Consider the following 26,063-nt stretch of genomic DNA (forward strand, 5'->3'; position numbering starts at 1 on the left):
AAACCTCTGCCATCACATGACAAGGTAGGGAAGACACTTTTCTGAACACACCTCTTGATCCGTGAAGATCTCAATGAAGTTCTGGAAGGAGAAGGACCCTGATTGAAGAATGAGTTCTCCTGTGTTTTCAAAACACTGTCCAGTTAGTACAAGGAGCTTGTGTCTTGCAGCATCTGTGATCATTAAGCGCACCTGGAATGAAGGAGAGAAATGTATCAATAATGGGAGTTACCATGTGTTCCTATATTCTGCTGAGAACATACAGGTTATTTCTCCTAATTTAAAACATATTTTGCACCAGAGTCTCCCAGGACTGTCAAAACATTAGTGAGTTGTATTGCTGTCTACAAAAGACAATGAGAAAGGTGCAAAAGGGAAAAAAGGAGGGACAGAAGCAATTAGAAAGAAGGTCTGATGAATAAACCAAACTAATGACATGGAAAAAAAGAGAAAGGAGGAAAACAGAATAAAATATGAATGAAAAAATAATATTTTCAACAAACAAACATATTCCTTGCATAACTCTTGGTAAATTTTAATAGCACTGTATCAGAACAGCCTTGGCCAACTCTGTCTCATGTGCTAATGAGGGACAACTGCATGTGTCAGACTCAGTTTTTGGAAGGCTGCTCTTCTTTTCCCAGAGTACAGCATTATTTGCCATTCAGTTGCAAAAATGTCACTGAAATAACAGCCACAAATCACCCATAAAAGTGTCATGTTTAGACTGTCTTTCAGTTGTAACCTGAATCATCTATAAAGTTAAGGGACAATTCTGCTTCACCATAAACTTGAACTTCAAGCACTCCGATACAGCCACATGCACCATTTACATCTCATGATATCACTGTGAACTATGAACAGTGTAAGTTTTTAAAGTGTGCCAACCCAAGACCTTTTTCAATATACAGTAGTAAATTAAGTGGATGCCTGAAAGCACAAATGAGCTTGCTACTGAGAAATAACTTCTTCTGCATTTTTAAATAACTCTTAACTATTTTAAAGTAGATGCTCATTACTTTACTTGACCCTCACTACAGCAACTAATAATTCCTGTTTCCCCCCAGGGGGAGATTTACTTGCATGCTAAGAGAAATCCATATATTCAGCATACTTCTCTTGGCTGAATTCAACTTAAATTTAAGAACAAAACTAAAAAAAAATCTATGTAAGATTCTGTACTGTTGAGTAAAGTTTTTGCAAATACTTCAAAAGTCTTGTCCAACACTGAAAAAATCAATTCAACCTATGATAATGTATGAATTTCGAGTGCACTAATTCCTCTGTTTAAGGAGGAATTAAGTTAAACCAGAATAGTGATTCTAGAACAAGGCTGTCCACGTATTAAACTAAATGAGCAGAGTCCATCTGGAACAACTCCACATGATATTGCATCCAAGCTCCATCTCCATGGAGATGATATAATCACCTCAGCTCTCCTAGCAAGCTATTCTTTTAAATTTTTATATTGATTGTTAAGCAATCAGTTGTTCTAAATAATTCCTGCTCACGCCAGGGAGGCTGAGCCAGGAAAGCTCAGCACTGAACAACTCATGTTTTCAGTACAAGTAGAAAAGAGGCACTGAAGAGTATGCGTCTGAAAGAAGACCCCAACTCTACCACATTGTCACTGTTATTTTATTAAATAAGTGACCCTGATGCTGAGCAGCAGAAAGTTCCTTTAATTAAATGCAGGACTAATGCTGGTCTGTCACTAATTGCACTAAATAATTATAAATTTAGCAATATCCTTGCTGGATTGAGTGTATCTATTTCTATTTCAGACAAAAATATAGATAAGTGCAGCCAGGTCTCTGATGTGTGTTGCTCAAATCTTGTCTGTTTTAGCTGTATTAAAACCATAAAAGAACTGGCTTCCTCTACTATGTTTTCTTTTGTTGCTGGTAGCAGTGCTGGGCAGTCTGCCAACTTCTGTGTAAACTCACCAGGTTTTCCAACAGCAAAATTATTTCATGACTTGTGAATCACTGATATGTGACTGTCACATAATTCCCCTTCAACCTATTTTATTAATTGATGATGAAATACATTCTGCAGAGCTAGCAAACTATGGCAAGAAAAAAAGTAAATAATGCTTGCAGATTACAGAGCATAATGTATGATACACGTGGAAGACCTTCAAGAGACACATAAATTCTGTGTCTGGATATAACCAAGGCTTCCCAAAGGACTGCCAGAAATTTGTCTCCTGATTTCAGGACCATTCATCTCCATTTCAGAAGAAATACTGCAAGGTGATGATTCTGTTCAGCTTTACCCTTGGTTGAAATCCCGATTTTTTTGAAGGAAGTGAACAGCAAGATGTAGCCTCAGTCAAAATGGAGGTAAAGATGGGGTGCAAACTGAGACAGGAGCATCAGCAGATCAGTGGTCTCCCAGACTTACGGTACAGTCACGGGAGCATTAAAGCAACGGAGTGGGGTCTTCTTAAGAAGGAAGTAACTGTTCATGGGGGTTTCAGAAACCTGTTTTCTTTGGGAAACTAGTCTCTCTCTCTTTGGGCCTCTCCCTTCTGGGAGGTATTTTGGCATTTGACAGAACATGACAGGAGCTTTGGGCAGAACCATGCTCAGACTACGACCGGTATGGCTATTACCAGCCAGATTAGCAGGGATTTCTTTTAACATAATTTTCTTTTGTTTTTCCTGAATGGAAAGATTCAAGTTCCTCTTCTGGTGTAATCAGAGCTCTATGGTATATTACTTTTTCCCCAGAAGCAACCTGGAAATCTCTTGTTATATGAAACTAAGTTTTCTATTCGCCATAATGGGCAGAGTACGTCTATCCGAACCTCTGATTTAATTCTCCCGCCTATTTCTTACTGTCTTTTTCTGGCTTGGGTCCAGTCAGATTCTTGCTTAGCTAGCCAGGGTAAATCTCAGCCTGTAACTTCTGGCTGTGACCAGTTTGGCAGTATGAAAGTGAAGAAAAGATTGCCTCCCACAGTCTAGGGAGAGGAAATTAACAGTAACCTAGCCAAACATCTTCCAGAGCCAAAGGAGCAAAGCCAGGGTTCAGAAGTCATTAACAGGCCTCAGACCATGTTCTTCCATGTGGTCATCCATCAAAGGTATGATGAACAATAGCAACAGAAATGGCATTTCCCTACTTTTGGCAGTTCCTCCGGCTCTTCCCCCCGCTCCACACACACACACACTTTATAGCTTTTTACTCTGAATGTCTGAGTGTATTAAGAGCTGCTATGCAGCTAACCCCCTTGCTCCTTACCAACTGCCTCTAATGCCTTGTAAGGGATTTTCACGCATAGTTTTTTAGTGAATGAGCTGCCATTAACTAAGGTCACTTACTTATTTAAACTTTCATAACTTCAGAAATTTCATTTGTTTTGGAGTCCTTCCTCCTATCTGTGTTTAATGTCACTTAAGGTTCGTAACAAAATAGATTTTTAAGTGACACCCACTTCATTTCCCAACAGAAATGGTACTATGTCAGTGCTTCCCAGCACAGGCTAGCAGTACAATTATCCCTATTTTTTCAACCTTCAGTCTCACTAGCTAAATTTGTCTAGCTAAATCTGTCAATTTTATCTTCGAGCTACACACTCAGTTCTTTGACCCTACTGTAATGAGTTCATGAGGAACTGGCAGTCCTCTTCTGGGGCACTCTCCAGAGTCAATTGATCACGTCACATCCTTCAAGACAGATCTAGAGTCACCACCACATAGCTGGTAATTCTTCTCAAAGACCTAGATTTGTCTCAGGGAACCTTCAGGCACTTTTTTCATGTGTAAAATAGGCATCCAGAGCTACCAAACAATGGAGGAGCAGAAGAAAAGCAGATGCAGTTTCACCACAGCTGCCCCCGCTTCATCAAGAAGGGAATTTGGTGCATTATAAGAAAAGGAGTGCTGGGATCAGAGGTGTGTTTCTGTCCTATGCCTCTGATATTTTACCAGGGAGACTATCAAGGGATGGCTGATGTTTTTCATAATATTTGCTCCTAACATGTCCTTTCATCCACAGTTAGGAGCTGCTTTTAGTCTGCTAATACTCTGAAAGACAGTATTGGGGTTTGTCAGTCACTGTGCTGGAAGGCAGTAACTGATATTGAAGAATCATCTCAACTACATGTGTTTCACTGCTCTCATCCTGTTCACTTAAAGGATCTTTTATGACACATCCAGTGAAGTATTTCTGACTTACCTCAGTACTAACTGCTTCATCTGAGGGATTGATCAGGACTACAGTTTCTAAGACATCACTTCTGTGGTGAAGAATCTTCTGGCCTGCAAGCACAGACAGAAAAAAAAAAAGAAAAGAAATTAAATTCAACCAGCGTGGTTTAAACCGCACTTGCTATGAGCTTGTTGTACATCCTGCTGTGTGACAGCTCTCTGGTCACCCAGAGCAGCACACACTGGCCACAGCAACTGCTGTGCTGCTCATCTCTTCAGAAACACCCACAGCACATGCTCCTGTAGGACAGAAACACCGCCCCAGAAAATTCAATATAATGAAAACAAACTGGCAACAGCACCAGGTCCTGTCCCTTCTCCCTGGCCAGAAGAGTCCCTGTAGCTCACCTCAGTCTCACAGAGCTAGTGTGGATCAGGGACTGCTAACCATCACCAGCTGAGCATCTGGCCCTGTATTTTCATGGATGTATCTGCACCACTGAGATTACACAACTGAGATTACACAGTCCTGTAAGATGCCCAGGTGGTTTTAAATGAGCTTTTCCAGGAACTATTAGCTGCTTAGACACAGCAGCAGGAAAGTCAGCATGGGCTGCAAAGTTCCCCTGCAAGAAGCAAAGTGAATACTTGGACTGTACACCGGCGCTGCCCACCACGGCTAATGAACACAACTTGTGAGACAAGTGAAGGAGCCCAGGGGTGTCCCCATTGCCCACCACCACCAGCACCGTCCTGCATGGCACTCACATGCTCCCTGTCACACACCATGGGAGCACTGCTGAGCCAGGCAGCACCCAATGCAGACCGCAGGTCCCCAGCCACACCAGATGAACCAGGTGGAAGCAGGGACCCACCCTGCCAAAACTCCCCTTTCATGCTTCTGCTAATGTTGATTAACATTGGGACACTGCAAGAAATTCATAGAATCACAGAATCATTTAGGTTGGAAAAGACCTTTAAGATCATCAAGTCAAACAATTAACCCAGCACTGCAGAGTCCACCATTAAACCATGTCCCTAAGGTCCACATCTTTACATCTTTTAAATACCTCCAGGGACACCAAGTTCACAGGTTCAATCCCTGCTTACTGCAGAGGGGTTGGGCTCGATGATCTCTCAAGGTCCCTTCCAACCCAAAGCATTCTATGATTCTATGATTCTATGGGGACTCAACCACTTCCCTGGGCAGCCTGTTCCAATGCTTGACAACTGGGGACAATCACTTCCCTGCTCCTGCTGGCCACACTATTTCTGATACAAGCCAGGATGCTATTGGTCTTCTTGGCCACCTGGGCACACCTCTGGCTCATATTCAGCCAGCTGAATTCCCTATGGGGATGCTCAGACACTTGCCGCGCTGCCCTGCTTCATCTTCCTCCTGCTTACAAAAACCATAGCAATCAATGTTATGCACAAGAGTGAATGGGCATACAAATAACAGCTAGCTCCTGAATTAATAACGTCTGGGCAAGTTTGGAGCAGCCTCGCAGCCCACTGGCTTTCATGCTTAGTAGTTAGTCTGTCTCTGTATTTAATAGTGATATTCATCTGACTGGGAGTGGATGCCAGAAAAACACAACAGGACTCCTGACATTTTTTTTTCTTATGTTAATTGGCAAGCTCTTATCAGGGTCTCTTTCTGTGAGAACTGCAGAGAGATTAATTAGCAGCTGTATTGTCATTCAGAAATCCAGGCTGGTAATTAGTCCAAAAAAACCGGGAGAGCCGTGCCTTCCAAGCGAACCGCTCGGTGCGATATTAATCAATTAAAATAATTGCGCTTAAAAGGAAGTACGAGGGACACAGAACAAGCCACCTATTTGCCAACTTAGAAAAACTCCCCTGTAAAGAGACGTAAAATAAAGAGGCCGAGAAGGGCCAGGCTGAAAGGAGCTCCGCATTCCTGAGAGCCGCCGTCGGGGCGGGGGCAGCCTGGGAGGGTGGGCTGCCAGCCTTTCCCACACCGCCCGCGCCCCGGGGCAGGCTCGCTGCTGCCCTCGCACCTTCCCCGGGCAGGCCCCCGCCCCCCGGCAGCGCGCCCTGCCTGCGCCCCTCCTGCCCTCCTCCTGCCTGCGCCCCTCCTGCCCTCCTCCTGCCTGCGCCCCTCTTCCCCTCCTCCTGCCTGCGCCCCTCCTGCCCTCCTCCTGCCTGCGCCCCTCCTGCCCTCCTCCTGCCTGCGCCCCTCCTGCCCTCCTCCTGCCTGCGCCCCTCCTGCCTTCCTCCTCCCTGCGCCCCTCCTGCCCTCCTCCTGCCTGCGCCCCTCCTGCCTTCCTCCTCCCTGCGCCCCTCCTGCCCTCCTCCTGCCTGCGCCCCTCCTGCCCTCCTCCTGCCTGCGCCCATCCTGCCCTCCTCCTGCCTGCGCCCCTCCTGCCCTCCTCCTGCCTGCGCCCCTCCTGCCCTCCTCCTGCCTGCGCCCCTCCTGCCCTCCTCCTGCCTGCGCCCCTCCTGCCCTCCTCCTGCCTGCGCCCCTCCTGCCCTCCTCCTGCCTGCGCCCCTCTTGCCCTCCTCCTGCCTGCGCCCCTCCTGCCCTCCTCCTGCCTGCGCCCCTCCTGCCCTCCTCCTGCCTGCGCCCCTCCTGCCCTCCTCCTGCCTGCGCCCCTCCTGCCTTCCTCCTGCCTGCGCCCCTCCTGCCCTCCTCCTGCCTGCGCCCCTCCTGCCCTCCTCCTGCCTGCGCCCCTCCTGCCCTCCTGCCTGCGCCCCTCCTGCCCTCCTCCTGCCTGCGCCCCTCCTGCCCTCCTCCTGCCTGCGCCCCTCCTGCCCTCCTCCTGCCTGCGCCCCTCCTGCCCTCCTCCTGCCTGCGCCCCTCCTGCCCTCCTCCTGCCTGCGCCCCTCCTGCCCTCCTCCTGCCTGCGCCCCTCCTGCCTTCCTCCTGCCTGCGCCCCTCCTGCCCTCCTCCTGCCTGCGCCCCTCCTGCCTTCCTCCTGCCTGCGCCCCTCCTGCCCTCCTCCTGCCTGCGCCCCTCCTGCCTTCCTCCTCCCTGCGCCCCTCCTGCCTTCCTCCTCCCTGCGCCCCTCCTGCCCTCCTCCTGCCTGCGCCCCTCCTGCCTTCCTCCTCCCTGCGCCCCTCCTGCCCTCCTCCTGCCTGCGCCCCTCCTGCCCTCCTCCTGCCTGCGCCCCTCTTGCCCTCCTCCTGCCTGCGCCCCTCCTGCCCTCCTCCTGCCTGCGCCCCTCCTGCCCTCCTCCTCCCTGCGCCCCTCCTGCCCTCCTCCTGCCTGCGCCCCTCCTGCCCTCCTCCTGCCTGCGCCCCTCCTGCCCTCCTCCTGCCTGCGCCCCTCCTGCCCTCCTCCTGCCTGCGCCCCTCCTGCCTTCCTCCTCCCTGCGCCCCTCCTGCCCTCCTCCTGCCTGCGCCCCTCCTGCCCTCCTCCTGCCTGCGCCCCTCCTGCCCTCCTCCTGCCTGCGCCCCTCTTGCCCTCCTCCTGCCTGCGCCCCTCCTGCCCGCGCCCCTCCTGCCCTCCTCCGCCACGCCCACCGAGCTCGCAATATTCTTATGCTGCAGCTTTTGCTTTTGCTCTGGGGAAGTCCTGCGTTTATGAGCATAAAAGCTTATAATCAAATGTTAGAAAGTGGCTGAGAAGGAAAAAAAAAAAAAATGGTCCCAGAATGTGAGACAGGGCTGTAGTTTAGTCTCTTGTGCATGACAGCGCCTAGAGACTCGTGGATAATAATCTAATGCGTTTAAATAAACCTAGTTTTCTTAACACACGTTCTTTTTGCTGTATTTCCTTGAAAGAAAGAGACAGACTATATATTACAAAAGGGGAGGAGGGCAGGTGTCCCTCTGCAGCATCCATTTCTGGCATTGCCCTTTGTAATTAAATTTATTTTCCTAGCTCTGCTTCCTTGCCTAACAGGAACGCATATATAAGGCTATGTTCCATAAAACATCCAGTCTGTTACCACAGACTCCTTCAGAAGATGCTCTGTGATCTGATATTGTAGTCATTCTGCAGATTTCCCTCCAATTAAGAGATTAGGCAGTGTTTACTGAATCTAGTCTTTACCATTGGTAAGGAAACAAAAGAAATCATCACCCTTCAGTTGCCATAAAAATTTCTCGCTTAATAGTTGCTGACACAGAGCAAACACTGCTTCAGGCCAGACTAAGCCTCGTACATGGTTAGACATTAACACATTAAGCACAGGTAGAAAAGAAATGCAATTAGCCACATGCGAAGTTAGACAAAGATGCATAGTGTCTACCTGACTCAAAGCACCCACTTTGGATTTCACTGAAGCTGCTCCAAGTCACATATTTGTGTAGCTGGGAGGGATTTGACCTGAGGAGTCACAACTCCTGCTGACAAGCACCAATTACTTACATCCTATGCTCCCGTGGGCCAGACACCCAGCTCCAGTGGTTGCATGGTTTCATGCACCTTGAGACCGATTTCCAGAGGCCAGCGTAGAGTCTGCACCATGTACATGGTGCCTGTTCAGAGCTGCATGTGTGACTGCCTCCCTCTTCAACTCCTTGGCATCAATATATGTTACTGCTTATCATACGGGGCGGGGACCCAGCACTGGTAGGGTGTGAGTCACTACAAGGGCTCCCATCACATGTAAAACTTGGGAAGTTTGCAGCTACTTCCTGATATCAATAACTTGGTCCTGTGTCACTGCTTGAGAAATAAAAAAATACATCTTTTATTGAAACTATTTACAAATTTGTAAGAGCAACACAGGCTTACTGCCCAGGTTGATACCCTGAGATGCTCAGCTTGAATGAAGGAAAGTCTCCCACACGAACAGTTTTGTCAAACTCAAACTGTGAGAGCAGAAGACAGCAACAGCATTTCACAAGCCGGCAAGAGACTGTGACTTACTAAACTACAGCCGGAGTGGGAGAATTGGAGACTTGTGTAGAAGATCTGAGGTTGCTTTAAATTAACTCTACTGGATTTTTGCAACCCATCTCTACACATTTGACAGAACATTTCTGTGATGTGTCAGAGGAAGAAAGGAAGAAACTCCCAGGTTGCACAGAAGTGGCTGGGTGCATAGATTTTACCTGCTTATAATAATAACACTTTCAGAAATAAATATTAATTGTATTTGGAATAAATCTAAGTATCTGCTCATCCTTGATTTTATTAAGTAAAGCTTCAAATCAGGTATGAATATGGCAGCTGTTTGATTTGGAACCAGAACAAAGAAGTAAACAGCATGTGACAATTGCTTAAAGGGTGATTTCCACATATATCATCCCAGTTCCTATGGCCATAGGATCCTATTGCTCCCCTGCTTGGCCAAATATCAATGACTTTTGATGTAGCATTATGGAGATAGCAAAGGTGTCAGTAACATTTCCTAGAGAAGTGACTGAACAGATTTCTAACTTAGACAGTCAATCTTTTCAGGCCAATCAAGCAGCATGATCATGGGGCCCACTTTTAACAGTGATTATGTAAATTTTGTGCAAACATAAATGTAAATGAATGGCAAGGGAAAGAAAGCAAGCCCTTCTTCAAGTCGTATTTAATCAAGGATCACTATTGACACAATTCTTTTTACCAGGCTTGCCTGTGCAACACTAGCCCATGGGGTTGTATGCTGTAGGCAATGAGCTACTCAACAGAAAGGTTTCTATCAGTGCTTCCTGCTACCCCAGATGGACACCAGCACTCACTCGCTCCCCATCAGTGCCATTCCCACACAAAATAAACACAGAGGAAGCAGGCAAATCTTTCCTGTGGTGATTCTTGGCAGAAAGGGTGAAGGGATAATACCTTCTCCCTCAAGATGATGGCTGTTTGACACCTGAGCTGGCATTCAAACACAACCTTTTGGCAACTTTAAACATCTTTTCTTTTTCATTGTAAAGAACTCTGAAGTATCATTTCTCTGTCAGAAGACATGAATGCCATTGTTACACTAGTCATTGTGCCGGCTGGCATTAGCAGATGGCACAGCTTGCTAATGAAACTTCCGACAAGCCATGGCTAAGCAGTGAACTCTATGCAGCTGGAAACCTTCAGTGCTGTACACCTGCAAGTAGCTCCAATGCCCAGCCCTCCCCCCTCCTCCCTCCCAAGCTGCCCCTGTCTTGTATAAGAATTTCTGGACATTGAAGGGAGAAAAATGTTCCAAAATGAACCATAAAACATCTTTCTTCAGTTCTTTCTTCAACTCTGAGAAGATGTCTTTAAAAGAGTAATACAATCACTGAGGAAAAGATATTTTTCCAACGGGGCAACACTGCATTTGAGAAGCAGCAAACTTTTTCCTTGATATTTCTGGGTATAGATGGCAGGAAAGGCTTCGTGTATTTTAATTCCTACTCAGGAAAATACCCTGTTTATTGATATCCACACATAGTAGCATCTTAAAAGCTTTAGTCCTCGCTGCTTTTACATTCATGGTAAGCAAGAGCTGGATGACTGAAAAATATTACCAGCTAAGGATTTAATATATTTGAGTATACAGGGGGCTTGGAGGTGAGGTGGGGGAAGAAAGGAGAGGTTTTACACTCTGTTTCTATGTGTCGAAGCACTAAAGGTCAAGGCATGGGCAAATGACACTCTTTTACATTTAATTAATTTGGTAGAAGAAAATATGCTTTTAGCAAAACCAGAAGTAATAAATAGCCTGAGGAACACAACAAAGGTCTTCACCACTGAACAAGAGGTCAGATGGACCACGGTCTTTGAGCTGCTAAGACTCGGAAAGACAGCATTGGAGTTTGTCAGACACTATGCTGGAAAGCAATAACTGATGTTCAAGAATCGTCTCAGGTACATCTGTTTCAGATTTACCAAGCCTAATGAAGGTTATTGGAAGGTTATCATATCCCTTGGACATGATATATTTAAAACAATAAATTCCTTTGGAAAAAAGGAGCTTTTTGCCTAGCCAACAGTAATGTAATAACCCATACATTTTAAATAACTTCAAACTGCTCATTGTTTCACCTTTTTCTAGTGGGGACTTCAAATTTGTCAATTTTGTGTTCAGCATGGTTGTTCTATGTTATCAACAGAGTATTCAGAGTTCTGGATGACTGGTCATCTGATGGTTGCTATTTCTTATACTAACTGAATAAATCTATTTTTCCTCATTTTCAACACAAAAATCCATTGGCATACATTGCCAAATAATGCTGTAATTGTGACCAGCCCTCAAACCTCCCCACTGTCAACCTGGAGGCACTATCTTGCAACAATGATTCCAGACCAAGGAGAAAGGACCAAAATCCCCCTTTATAGCAGATTATCAATTCTCGGAAGAAATCTTGCAAAAATGTTACAGAGCACTTCATCTTCACCTTCTCCATTGAGACAGGGCCACCAGAGCATGTTAAGTTTCCTGCTGACCTAAATTGCAAGCTGGAGAAATAGGCAAGTGCACAGCATTAATCAAGGCAGTGGGTTTTACAGAGTTGTCAAAGCAAATTCTGATGTTGTAAAAATCCAGAGTTCTGTTTCTGCAAGTAAGAAGAAAATGATTTGCAGACTTGATGGAGAAATGGCTGTATAAGGTCCAGGCACTGGACTATGAGAGCAGAACTTAAGAAAACTCCTTCCAGGCACACTCTGAAAGCCCTGCAGGTGTCGCCAGGGGCTACAGAGGCTAATCAGTCAGTCTTCTAACTAGCTGAGATGATCGGGAGTGCCTAACACAGGCATAACTCCATTTACATCAGAGAAGATAGATTCACTGCCTCCAGGGCTCAATTCAGTCCAATGACTTCTTAAATTTAAGCTGGGTGCAAAGAAGGTATAGTCATTTTTTCCAGCAAGAACTCTTATATATGTACAAATATCCGAGTACTTTACACATTTCTCGGTGAAAATAAAATCCATACCTGCTAGGATGCTGAGTTGGTGTGACAGCTGTGAACAAAAAGTCAGCTCTACTAACATTGCTGAGCCCTCTGATGGTGACAAAGATTTGGAAGAGTGACACTGACTGCAAAATGTGACTGTTTTCCTTGTAGTTATTTAAATCTGCTTGCTCTGAACACAATGGTTATTGCAGATTCATATCTAATGTTATGAGTTTTATAGAGAATTATGCGTTGTCTCTGCAAAGTTAGGTTAATCTTTCTTGCATCTGATCTGCTGCAATACTGAACTGTGTTGTGACTCTGCAGGAAGCATAAATGACTGTTTTATCTTCTTCCTTTCCCTGCATAAATGGAATTCGCATTCAAGTTTCATACGGTTCAGCTGCAACCTGGTGATAGTTAAACATTTTTCCTACTTACACCTGACTTGCAACAATTATAAACTACAAGTCCTGTGAGGCAATGTCCTGCAGCATATTGTATTTTAGGATTTTTAAGCTGACATTTATTTAGTGAAATAAGGCTAGTTGCATTTAATTTCATTTTAGTTCTTGGGTAAGTCCTTATCTGTTAGATCTCATTTGGGTATATACTTCCAGGTAATAACAGAGCCCTGAAAGTAGAAGGCTAGGCAGAAGATGATGATGCAGCCTGAACGGTAACTGCAAGATTCAGCCTCCAGTTACTGTACACGAACCCAGTCCATCAATCCTTGCTCAGGACTCTTGAACAGCAGTTGGGGAAAGCAAGCTGACCTTTTTGCACTAATATTCATAGCTGGATTCATATCTTCTGCCTCAAACTTTAATCTCTAATACTTGCAGACTTATGAACTGAGCTATGTTAGGAGCTGCCGCAAGAACTGTAAGTGATCACAGAGGACTCCATGGCTCTGCGACCTACTCCCACTGAAATCTCCTGAAGTAAATTCAAGGCATTAAACCATTTTTTCACATACCCTGTTGATCAACAGACTAATTGTATCAACTTCTCACACTAAATACTGATTTCTTGCACTATTTGCCAACTTTGTGTGACATCTAATTTGCTGCCAAAATACAGCCATTTGTCAAGTGGAAGCAAACACCTTTCACTCCCATCTGTTACTGTCAGGGGGAAATTATTACCCTCAACTGTCATTCCCCACCTTCAGAAACAGTATTTTTCACATAAATTCTTCATGTTTTACTATTTCAGGGCTCTATGAAGGACTGCTAAAGCATTCAAAATCTCTTCTGAACACAGTGGTACTACAGAAAGTACTCTGAAAAAGAAGTTGAAGCAAATCAGTCTGAAGCACAATAACAATAATAGTTTATATATTATATTTTTAATGCCTACTGAAATAGGTTCATCTCCCAAAAAAGGGGATATGCCACAAAAACTGAACCAAATACCCTAGGGATTTCATTATCAATTTCACTGAGACTCTGGACAGGAGTGAAATTTAAAACAGAGATTGCTGAAGACCTCAATAAAATCAGAGTCAAAGAGAACAAGAATACACCTCCTGTTTATGTACTGAACTTGCAACAGTAGTGGAACCCACTGCTCCTCTTAAATGGGTTCACCCTTGACTTTGCTTAAGGAAGAATATATCCAGCAGTCAGTCAATAACACCAATCTGTTCAATAAGTTCGGCTGCAAGCAATTGCTATCGAGCATTAAAATTTGCTACCAACAGGAAAAAGACAAGCCTCTTCTTGGAGTAAATAACTGTCTTTAATTATTGGAATAATTCTTTGATTAGGAAACCAAACATTCCTTATCCATCCTACAATAAACAATTATTCCCAATACTTAAGGTTTCGTATTTCTGGGGGAACTACCCAATATCCTGACCAGTTGCTGTAGAGACAGTGGGTCCCTGGCAGCAGTCTTTGCTTTCTCATTTGATGCCTAATTGTTGCTGTAGTCAGGTTTGGCTGTCTCTGAACTCTACCATATCTGTTCTTTCATTGACCTGTGTCATCTACAATCCACATGGTGGATAAAGCTCAAATCCCAGACGTCTTGTCCACCACTATTTGGCAGCACTGTAATTTCAGTGAGAGGATGGCAAGCAAAGGACATAAATCTGAACTGGCACAGCTGAAATTATGCTTTGCAGACAGGTGTGTGCATCTTTATGACCCTACTCCAAGAAATGATCTCCTGTAATTATAGAGAGAAGAGAGAGGAAAAAAAAAAAAAAAACCAACAGAGAGAAGAGCAGTTTAATATCTGGGCAAAAACAGAGGGAAGGGTGATGGGTGTTTACCAGAGGGCCATGCAATGTCCCTAAGTTATGAGAAATGCCTTGTTAAATAGCATGGCTGTAGTCAGCATGGCTTTGAGAAGCAAAAACCCCATGCCTTCCCAGGTGTCTGACATGGGCTTTCACCAACAGTTTGTTTACCTGAAGTCACCATCTCCCTCAGGAATCATCCTTCCAACCTTGAAATGAGAGGTTCTGATTCAGAGACAGCTAGCAGACTGCTGCATCCATGCTGCATCAGCATGGAATACTTCATATGTACCTTTATGTCTTATTTTTCAGTTGTTTTGCCCTTAAAGCCTTTTTATATAAATTGTATAGTCTTTTCCATTATTTTCAAAGCAATATGTAGCACTTATTAATGTTCCATATAAGCAAAACTTAGGATCTTACTCCAAAATATTCACAGTTCAGAGTGGCTTCCTGAAATGCGTATTTTAATCTTGTTTAGGGCTATTTCCACATATTGGTTTTGTAGATTAAAACTCTACAGACACTGTAATCTCTGAACAACTACTTTCAAAATGAATTTTATCTTCAGAACACATCCGATCGATAGGTGTGAAAGGTTTTTAACCCCATAGAGACAAGGGAACAATTTCCAAGGTCATACTGAAACAGCAAACCTGAATCTTTAGAAGTCAACCACAGTGCTGCAGCTACACAATCCTTTTGGTTCTGCAAGGTACATCACATGTTGTGCATTAGAAAATATTGAATACTTAAAAAGCTATGCGTGATCTATCTGGACCTCTGTAAGCCCTTTAACACAACATCCTTCTCTCTATATTGGAGAGATATGGGTTTGATGGGTAGACTGTTTTGTGGATGAGGAATTGGTTGGATGGTCACACCCAGAGGGTAGTGGTGAATGGCTCAATGTCCAGATGGAGATCGGTGACAAGTGGTGTCCCTCAGGGGTCTGTATTGGAACCAGTACTATTTAATATCTTCACCAGTGACAGAGAGAGTGTGATTGAGTGCACCCTCAGCAAGTTTGCAGATGACACCAAGCTGAGTGGTGTGGTTGACATGCCTAAGGGACGAGATGTCATCCAGAGGGACTTGGACAAGCTCAAGAAGTGGGCCCATGTGAACCTCATGAGGTTCAACAAGGCCAAGTGCAAGGTCATGCACCTGGGATGGGGCAACCCCCAGTATCAATACAGGATGAAGAGATTGAGAGCAGCCCTGCAGAGAAGGACTTGGGGAGACTGGTGGATGAAAAGCCAGGCATGAGCATTGTGTACAAAGCAATATGCACTTGCAGCCCAGAAAGCCAACTGTATCCTGGGCTGCATCAAAAGAAGCATGGCCAGCAGGTCAAGGGAGGTAATTCTGCCCCTCTACTCTGCTCTGGTGAGACCTCACCTGGAGTACTGCATCCAGCTCTGGGGTCCTCAGTACAGGAAAGGCATGGACCTGTTGGAGCAAGTCCAGAGAAGGGCCACAAAAATGATCGGAGGGATGGAACACCTCTCCTATGAGGAAAGGCTGAGAGAGTTGGGGTTGTCCAGCCTGGAGAAGAGAGGGCTCCAGGAAGACCGTATGCAGTCTTTCAGTACTTAAAGGGCACTTATAAGAAAGATGGGGACAAACATTTTAGCAGGGCCTGTTGCGATAGGACAAAGGGTAATGGTTTTAAACTAGAAGAGGGTACATTTAGACTAGATACAAGGAAGACATTTTTTACCGTGAGGGTGGTGAAGTACTGGAACAGGTTGCCCACAGAGGCTGTAGATGTCCCATCCCTGGAAACATTCAAGGTCAGGTTGGATGGGGCTCTGAGCAACCTGTTCTAGTAAAAGCTGTCTCTGCTTGTTGCAGGGGGGCTGGACTAGATGACCTCTAAGGATCCCTTCCAACCCAAATTATTCTGTGATTCTATGATTCTATAATGGATTATTTTTTTACATGAACCTCCTAAGTTACCTTTAACTACTTCCCAGAGCTGAAATTCTTCCATAAAACATTTGCCTGGCTATTAAGTTATCTGTATTATTTAGCAAATAGTAATGTTATCACTGCAGACCTTGAAACTCTAGCTATGAATGGCAACAGAAAGTAGAAACAAACACCCACTGAAATTTGTAAGAAATTTGTCTGAGACTACCTAGGCAAAAGCAAAGCAATTTAATCTTTTCCTCTCTTAGTTTTTGTATTTCATAAACTTGAGGCAGGCGGGTAGGCAAATGTGAGATTCTGTGTAAGCAGTTGTCTTGAGTTACACATCTCCATTACAAGTAATAATCTTAAAATGTTGTTAACAGCAAGTTAGTAAATTAATGGCATGTATACTACAGTTAGCCCTAGATTTTTAGGCTGTAATCCTTTCACTGTCTTGCATTAATCTCTCTCCTACCCTTAAATCTTAAATGCATACAAAATGGCAAGGGCAACTTTGTGATATGCTGCAGAACTGATCCGTGGATCTGGAGCTTTAGTTTTCAGCTGCACAGCATATTTTGCCCTGGTACTGCATAGGAACTGGCAAACAACACACACCGTGATGGGAGACTGCAGTAATGCAGAGCTGACTCATCCGTCCTGAAGGTCAATGAAAGTCCTCGTCTGAGCCTGCATTTGGGAGTATTACTAACCAGAGAAGAGAAAGACAGCTGCGCAACATCAGACCTCAGAAACAACCTTCCCTGTCTAGAAAGAAGGAAATTTCTTCTTTCACCACTGGAAAATGTCTTGGACCCAGAAACCAAAATAATCTTGAGCAGAGCACACCATTCCCCAGTATAATTTATTTGTAATAGTCCCCACAATGTGACATTTTAACTTTGCTCAGTTACTCAGAAAAGGGATCTCTCTCTCATATCCCAACTCAGTGTTAACTGTCAAATAGCCAAACAAAATCTTCCTTGGAAAAAATACTACTTCTTTCTCAATACCTCTGTGGCTCATTACTTCCCACTCCACTGTTTATTGAACAGCACCATATATCATAATTCACAGGACAGGTTAGAAGCTTAAGTGTTCTTTTGTTATACCAAGTGCCCGGTATATTCACATTACAAACAAAACCAATTACCGGGCTGTTAAAGATGCTAAGCAAATTTGTGCATCAAAGCAAAAGTGCTTGGGACTTTTTCCAAGTGCTGCTTTTTATGGAAAAACAAACACCAGATTTACTTTAATGACATCTTATAAGAAAATACGGTTGTGCCAACCTGCATTAAATAACATAGTGTCTAACCTAAATCCAAGTGCACTCCATAGGAAAATTACCACTGAGCTCAATGAGGAATGGAAAAGATTCTCTGATTATAAATATCTGCTGTTGAAAACAAGATAGGGAACATCAGCATTATGTTTCTCCTTAATGGAATTTAAGCCAGATCCTTCCTGTGTTTTCAAAAAAACCCAACGTCTGCTAAATGTACTTTATTTCCCTTCAAATTTTGCCATTGCTAAAACCTGCTTTTTATATCCTTCCATTTTACCTCCCTGTGCTGCAGTGCCTGCTGTACCATCCTCCCCTCACCATCCTGACTGCCAGGGAAGGGAAGTTTGCTCAGTTTTTTCCTTTTCTCTGCAGCACACTGTGCAGATGCTTTCTTGCACTTCACTGCAACTCCCATCTTCATGTGGAAAATGGAGCACAGCAGCATCAGGGAAAAGCTGATGTAAATGTAAAATATGTAGCAAAGGGATAAATATTGAAATGAATATTTCAGAAAAAAAATAATTTCAGAAGTCTGCCTTTTGTCTTCCCATATTTCTCTACCTGAATACCTTTTTAGTCTTTTACTCCCTCCCTTCAGGGAGAAGTCTCTGAATTTTGATCATTTCAGGAGGTCTCTGTTAATGCTTCCAAATTGCCACAGCCTATTTACTAATGGGTTTTCATCACTATGGCAGCTGAAGCCAAACCCAAAGCTCCAATTAAAATCCTCTGGGGGATATTTCTGGTCTTGGGGTGATTACTGCATATGCAACTTATTTTTAAGTTCATCTGCCAACTCTGTCGAAAGTCAGACAAGTCGATACAACCTATAGGGGTTTCACACATGGGGAATCCATTTTTTCCCTCAAGCACATTTTCTTTGACATGTATTTATTAAGTTTCTCAGTTTATATATAATTTCTATCCTTCCTCCTGGTCCAAATCAGAGAAGGATTTCATTGCCTTGGCAGCCCATGAATAATGAATGACAGATCTGGTTGCAGGCACTAAGGGCTGTTGCAGGGAGCTTTGGACTCCACTTTAGACACTTACCTTTGCCTTATATAAAATTATTTACAGTTGAATCTTCTGACAGTCTGGCAATCAGTAAGTTTTCTTGGGAAAAAAACCCACAGTTTATAACCTACCCTTGATACCTGTACTGCAATGTTTATTATGTACAATAAAAATCCGAGGTCGCTTGCCAAAATACCTCCTTAAGCATAATTTACCTAGTGGTGCTCTTTGAAGAACTGTGAAGATCTTATTTCACAAGTAACATCACAGCTTTATTCCTGTTTCCTGAACAAATCACACAATCATAATAGCTGTACTACAGTGCAAAAGTTACATTTTTTAATTCTTGGGTTTATTTTTGTGTGCTTTAGAAACCTGCCATTCTGTTAAATTTGTTATTACTATCAACTAATTTACCAGCTGTGGAATATCCCTGAGCCTCTGCAACCACTGCAAAACCAAACAAGATGCGCTGTAAGCCTTTAATGAGAACCAGGTTTAAGCTTTTCCCCTGGCAACCGTCCGGCTTCCCAGCTCCATGGGACAACGTGCCCAAAGCTTTTATTTTGCTTTACATATAGTCAGTGAAAAAAGCCATGACGATAAGCAGTGTTGCTAATCAATTTCTGGACATGAATTCACCACCCTATTCTAGCAGCAACCACTTTCCTGGTCTGAAAGAGCAGAGCAACTTTTCTGCCCAAAGGCAGAGATCTTGCTCTGCCAAGAGACAGACTCACTTGAAAGCCTCAAAACATGTTCATCCTCCGATTCTTTACTGGATGTGTGCAATTCTCCATTGTGATGGTTTTATACAAATTGCAAATGTAATATGAAATCAATTGCTTCTGCATACAATACAGGCAGGTACTATTAATTAATTCCAGGTTTTACGAAGAAGAAAATGAGAAGGCACACCTGGCAGCTAGATGTTTCAGCACAAAGGGAACATTCTTTTGGCTTTCAGTTCTGGAATTAAAACAAGCCATAAAGTAGTCCCTCCAGTCTTTGGCCTTAAATTTTCTGATGATGTGCTTAAGTACAACCAGTTGGACTACATTATAAGACTGAAAAAGTCAATGCTATCCTGTAACTAGAACATCAAAAACAGGGAGGGAGGGAAAAAACAGTAAGTTGTGATGCCCAATGCAATTGCTCACCACCCGCTGACCGATACCCAGACAGTTCCCGAGCAGCGATCGCTGCTCCCCGGCCAACCCCCCCCAGTTTCTATACTGAGCATGACATCATATGGTATGGAATAGCCCTTTGGCCAGTTTGGATCAACTATTCTGGCTGTGCCCCCTCCCAGTTTCTTGCGCATCTGGCAGAGCATGGGAAGCTGAAAAGTCCTTGACTAGCATAAGCAGTACTTAGCAACAACTAAAAACATCAGTGTGTTATCAACATTCTTCTCCTCCTAAATCCAAAACACAGCACTGTGCCTGCTACGAGGAAGAAAATTAACTCTATCCCAGCCAAAACCAGGACATATCTTCAGGAAATACAAACCCTTATCCAAATATTATCTTGAAAAGTCAAAGTTTTTTAATACCTAAACTCTAAAATTTAACAAAGCAATTACCCTAATCAGTGGTGGAAACTGTAGTATTGAAAAGAAATGTATGAACAACAAATAGTGACAGCTCATATCCACTGACATGATACAAGAAAAAAAATACCTGCTAACAGATGTCAGAGGGCTTGGAAATCAGAAATCAATGAACCAGCAAGTGTGAAAGCAAAAGCTGGCCCTCTAAATGGCAAAGTGGGCAGACTCCAGAGGACAGTCAAGAGTCTAGCTGGGATTATTTTTTTTCTTTACTAGCCCTGTACACTCTCCCTGCACTAACTTCTGTATGGAAAAATAAGTGAGGAACAGATCTAGTTCTGAAAATACCTATTTTAATCTTCAAATGTTTGAGTTACCATTTCTGATACCCTTTTGTACTCCCAGTATTCTTCCTAGGAAGAAGCGAATGCCCCTAGAAATAGTTCAGGCAGCCTCTGAGCTGAGGAGAAGAGGACAACTCTTGCTGACCCATAACGACAGGATCCTTTTGGCTTACACAGCCACAGCAAGCTTTTACAGGAGGGCACAGAATTCACACCTAGTGAAATAGTTCCTTCTGCATATGCAAGAATGGCTGTGGAGACCTGTCTCATCTCTAACTAGATAAACCAGACTCCCAGGAAGTCCACCGCAATGCTCAGTACGCATCAAAGCTAGTTACTTTAAAATGAAAGAAAGAAAAGCTCATCCTGTCATGGAAAGGAGAATCATTTAATTAAATATGAGCTCTGCCTCAGGTTCTGTCTCTTGCAGCTAAGCCTTCTTACCCTTTCCTAAATCTTCATTGTTATTTTGGAACCTCTAATCACCCTTTATGCCTTAAAAATACAAATCTCTGAAAATACTTAATGTCACCCAGTGGGAATAGTCGTACAATTTTGGCCTGGTCCTTCATGAAATTGTTGGAAACATTTAGCATACCATGATTACTTAAAACTTTAAGGTCTATTCTTCCTTTTATGTGCAAGCTTTACTCCCGTTAATGCCGGTAAGAGTAATGTGCATACAACAATGAAAGATTAAACTCTTCATTGTTTAAGAGATGGTGATCAGCCCTGTGCTGCTTTAGGGAAAAACATCAAGGATATTGCAAGTACTATAGGGAGTTAATCTCATTAGACACTACTAATAGCATTTGTGGCAGTGTTTGCTTCTTAAATCAACCATAGGTGACCACCTGGTGCCCTGTAACTGGAAAGCTCCTTCCACAACACAAGCACGGACCAGTCTCGGCTTAGGAGATTAATCTGTAAACTGCTAAGAATCTATTCTCCTGACACTTTCTCCCCCACTGAGAACAACATGTATTTTTATTTTCAGTTTGAATATTTGTAACTAAACAAGAGAACATTTTTAATTAATTTTTAACTACACAAAGCCTTAAAAAAATTTTTTTTGAAGAATCATGGATTCAAACACAAAGGCGTTTAATTAGGGATTAAATATATTGTAATGCTTTTCAGTGCAAACTTCACACATCTTCTTGAGTTACCATATGATTGGCTTCACCTTGTACTTTCCAAAAGTAAAATTGCTGCAGGGCTGATTTTAAGTACTCTTCAAGACAGCAATCAGACAAAATAAAAACATCTGTAAAAGAGAAACTAGTACACTGAAAACCATATAAGATGTCTCTTTTATTGGTCAGCATTGTCTTGTCTATAGAAGCTATCCATGCTATTCTTAAATACAGAGAGATATCTTTAACTAGGTTGACTTAGTGCATACCAATTAAATCAGCAGTCATGCTGACCTAAACCAGCTAGTGACCTAGCCCACAAATCACTTTTACTGCAGATTTGAACAGAAAGGCCACCAATCACTAAGCAACTGTTTGCAGGCACCAGCTGAGTAATTAAAGCTCGTTTCATCATACAGATTTCATCATGCTGTGAAAAAAAATTTGCCATTGACAACCCCTGTTTCTGTATCTGAAATCTAGAAATTTACAAAAATCAAACTCAAGAAAAAGACTTATTCACACTAGGCTTGGTATTAGAACTAACTTGCATCCAGTTGCGCTGCTTTAGGGTACAAGCAGGAAGAATGGTGATCACCAACTTTTTAAACAAATTTAATCTTTCTAATTACTTCTGGCAATTGACACCAAGTAGCCTCCAGCAATGGATTGTCAAGATGAAACTTCAAAGATAATTAGAGAAGATGCACTTACAAATGTGTCAAAACTGAAATCTAGAGAGGTGTTGGCAGAATATTATTAACAGAGCTGATGTGTTGATATGGATGTAGATTAATGAGGGCTGCAATTAAAATGGAAAGACTGAAGAAAGAAACGTACAGGAATTTTATTTTGTACATTTTAAAAGATGAGTTGTATCCATATTCCATGTGGGGATTTCATAACAATTGACACCTACAATTTATTAAAGTGGTAGCTCTTGAGCAATACTGGGTGGATCCTAGAGATGTAATGTTCTGTTTAAATCAGGGGATCTAGAACAGTTCAAATTTTTAAAGAAAGCCAGTCCACTTTCTCATTTATAAAGATGGCCCCTCCAAGTCTCTGGTCCATCTCCCAGCAGACTCCAGGATTTGCCTTTATCTCTGTGCACTGATTGCCCCTGGAAAAGTGCTCCAGGAGTCCTCAAGTCTGGAGGGTCTTACCTGTAGCCCCAAGGGTCATACTGCTGAAATTATCTTCATGCTGTGTTTCCCCAGATAAAACAGAAGAAGAGCCAGAAAAAAAACAGGTCTTGTGAGTTTCTTAAAAGAAGTTGATATGCAGAAAATCCAGATAACAGGGAAAAAAATCTCAGCTCTCACAAAGATGAGAATGAGGGAGTGTGGTAAATTCTGTAGATAGTGTAAGGACAATTTTGTTGAAAATTTGTGAGTATAAATCATTTGTCAATAACCAACATCTTCATTTTGATCAAGCTAGTCTCAAAAATTCCTGTAGGGTTTCCCCAAAAAAATTCTGCAGAATCTGGAGTGGCAAAAGTGGGAATTTTATAGCATTTGACATATATAGCATTTGGATATTCATAAGCTTTAATAGTGTGCCCTTGGACAGGTACACATAAAAGGAGGCCCATTCCAAAAAGTTTTTCCTGATTCGGGTTAGCTCAGTTGGTTAGAGCATGGTGCTAATAACGCCAAGTTCACAGGTTCAATCCCTGCTTACTGCAGGGGGGGTTGGGCTCGATGATCTCTCACGGTCCCTTTCAACCCAAAGCATTCTATGATTCTATGATTCAGATACAATGGTGTAATGTTTTGTGTTGTCTAAGAACAGATGTCTACAGGGTAAATGAAGAAAGTCAAGTCCAAAAGTAGCATTAGGACAGTCAAGTGCTGTACAAATTCAGACTGAAATGTGCCTCAAGCCACATTTGTCTCATGGTGAACAGTCTGTACACATGGCAGGAAGAAAGGCAACATCACCTTTGCACAAAGGGTGAGATTTCACTGTGTTCTCCCAAGAAAAAGACCATTCTATATTGCCTGCATTTCTTAACTTAAAGGTAGTTTCTGGGGACCTCCTCTTTCCTCCTCAAAGAACAGCCAGTGCGTAGGCTTTTTTTTTTAATTTTCAGGTGATCCATAAAATGCCTCTCTTATTCAACGTGTAGCCCACACAGTGCCACAGGATCCAACACTCCTCATTACTCCACAGTCCTACCTAGCCTGATGAAAACCTCACCCAATCCTGAGAACCGTGTACCTTCCTCATTTGAAACAGAACTGGCACAGCGCAACACTGAAATAGCTGATTTTTAGGCACCTGGAAAAAAAAATACCTAGTGATTATAAAAAGAGCTGTTGGTTATGGTGGCTTTCCCCTTGTAAGGTCAGCAGTGTGGCCTAAATCCCATATGCTGCTACTCAATTTTTAATAGGTCATTACACAAAATTTCATCCATTTTTTATGAATGCTTAAGAAAAAACTGAATATGACTGCTGGTAGGCATGGGGTAAGGGATTGTATCTTTATATAAGTAGGTTGTTTTTTCTTTGCATATAGCTAAAAAAGATAAAAAGAAAAGCATATATGTTTATCCTTACACTGGGACTGCACTGCTGGCAACATTCAGCACTTATCCTAAAGCTGCTTGTATACACCCAGTTAAAGGAGAGAACCAGAAGACCCATTTACTGATCTGCAAGGCATGAGGGTTTCAGAAACCAACCAAGGTCACCCTCGAGGACAGCACGTATCACTGAGACATAAGAAGGCCTTGTCACTACCTCAGGATAGTTCACACCAGGAATCCACAGGGAGATTGCATCCCAGTTTTAGGACCCATCCTCTGCAATGATTGGCACTGGGCTGGCTGAGATCAGAGAGATTTGCCAAGGTGGGTAAATTTGCTTCCTCATCACTTCCAGGAAAAACTTGGTGGCTCAGAGCCACGCTTGCCAGTGCTTTAAGTAATCACTAAGGGGGTAGGAATAAATCAGACTTAGATTTCAAAACAATGCCTCTGGCCCCCTCCCTAGCATCCCTTACTTCCCAGCTTGAAAGGCTCAGCAAGATTCCCAGATTACCAACTGATCTTCCTTGCCCTCTTTTCTGTTTGCCGTTATTTCAATATATATACACAAAATGTCCCATGCTACTCTCCTTTCAATGCTATAAATTGCTTTCATGACCTGCTTAAAATCATAGAATCATAGAATTGTTTAGGTTGGAAAAGACCATTAAGATCATCAACTCCAACTGTTAACCTAACACTGCCAAGTGCACCACTAAACCATGTCCCTAAGCAACACAGCTACACGTTTTTTAAATACCTCCAGGGATGGGGACTCAACCACTTCCCTGGGCAGCCTGTTCCAATGCTTGACAACCCTTTCTGTGAAGAAATTTTTCCTAATATCCAATCTAAACCTCCTCTGGTGCAACTTAAGGCCATTTCCTCTTGTCCTATTGCTTGTTACTTGGGAGAAGAGACCAACACCCACCTTGCTACAACCTTGCTACAACAGATCAACACTCCCACCCAACTTGGTGTCACTTGCAAACTTACTGAGGGTGCACTCGATCCCCTGGTTCAGATCATTGATAAAGATATTAAACAGAACTGGCCCCAGTACTGAGCCCTAGGGAACACCACTTGCGACCGGCCACCCACTGGATTTAAATCCATTCACCACCACTCTCTGGGGCCGGCCATCCAGCCAGTTTTTTTACCTAGTGAAGAATCTGCCCATCCAAGTCATGAGCAGCCACTTTCTCCAGAACAATGCTGTGGGAAATGGTGTCAAAGGCTTTACTACAGTCTGGGCAGACAACATCCACAGCCTTTCCCTCATCTACTAAGCGGGCCATCTTGTCATAGAAGGAGATCAGGTTAGTCAAGCAGGACCTGCCTTTCATAAACCCATGCTGACTGTGCCTGATTGCCTGCTTGTTCTGTATGTGCCACGTGATGGCACTCAGGATGATCTGCTCCATAACCTTTCCTGGCACTGAGGTCAGACTGACAAGCCTGTAGTTCCCCAGATCCTCCTTCCAGCCCTTCTTGTAGATGGGCATCATGTTTGCTAACCTCTAGTCAACTGGGACCTCCCCGGTAAGCCAGGACTGCTGATAAATGATGGAAAAGTGGCTTGGTGAGCACTTCTGGCAGCTCCCTCAGTACCCTTGGGTGGATCCCATCCCGCACCATAGACTTGTGTCTGTCTAAGTGGTGTAGCAGGTTGCTAACCACTTTCCCTTGGATTATGGGGGCTTCATGCTGCTCCTCATCCCTGTCTTCCAGCTCAGGGGGCTGGCTACCCCAAGAACAACTGGTCTGACTATCAAAGACTGAGGCAAAGAAGGCATTAAGTACCTCAGCCTTTTCCTCACCCTCTGTCAATTTTCCCCCCACATCCAATAAAGGATGGAGATTCTCCTTAGCCCTCCTGTTGTTGCTAATGTATTTATTAAAACACTTTTTTGTCTTTTATGGCAGTAGCCAGATTAAGTTCTAGCTGGGCTTTGGCCCTTCTAATTTTCTCCCTGCATAACCTCATGACATCCTTGTAGTCCTCCTGAGTTGCCCGCCCCTTCTTCCAAAGGTCATAAACTCTCCTTTTTTTCCTGAATTCCAGCCAAAGCTCTCTGTTCAGCCA

General features: G+C 43.4%; 1 protein-coding gene across 1 annotated transcript in view; it reads right to left on the minus strand.

Annotated features, from left to right (window-relative positions):
• Positions 1-26,063, minus strand: part of MAP1B (microtubule associated protein 1B) — an 81,283-nt gene that overhangs the window by 19,449 nt on the left and 35,771 nt on the right. The window contains exons 3-4 of the mRNA XM_075726349.1: positions 4,186-4,268; positions 52-192 (exon numbers count right to left, since the gene is read on the minus strand). Of these exons, the coding sequence (XP_075582464.1) occupies positions 52-192; positions 4,186-4,268 (224 nt within the window). The remainder of the gene's footprint in view (positions 1-51; positions 193-4,185; positions 4,269-26,063) is intronic.

The sequence above is a fragment of the Pelecanus crispus genome, chromosome Z (genome assembly GCF_030463565.1).
Source record: "Pelecanus crispus isolate bPelCri1 chromosome Z, bPelCri1.pri, whole genome shotgun sequence".
NCBI lineage: Eukaryota > Metazoa > Chordata > Aves > Pelecaniformes > Pelecanidae > Pelecanus > Pelecanus crispus.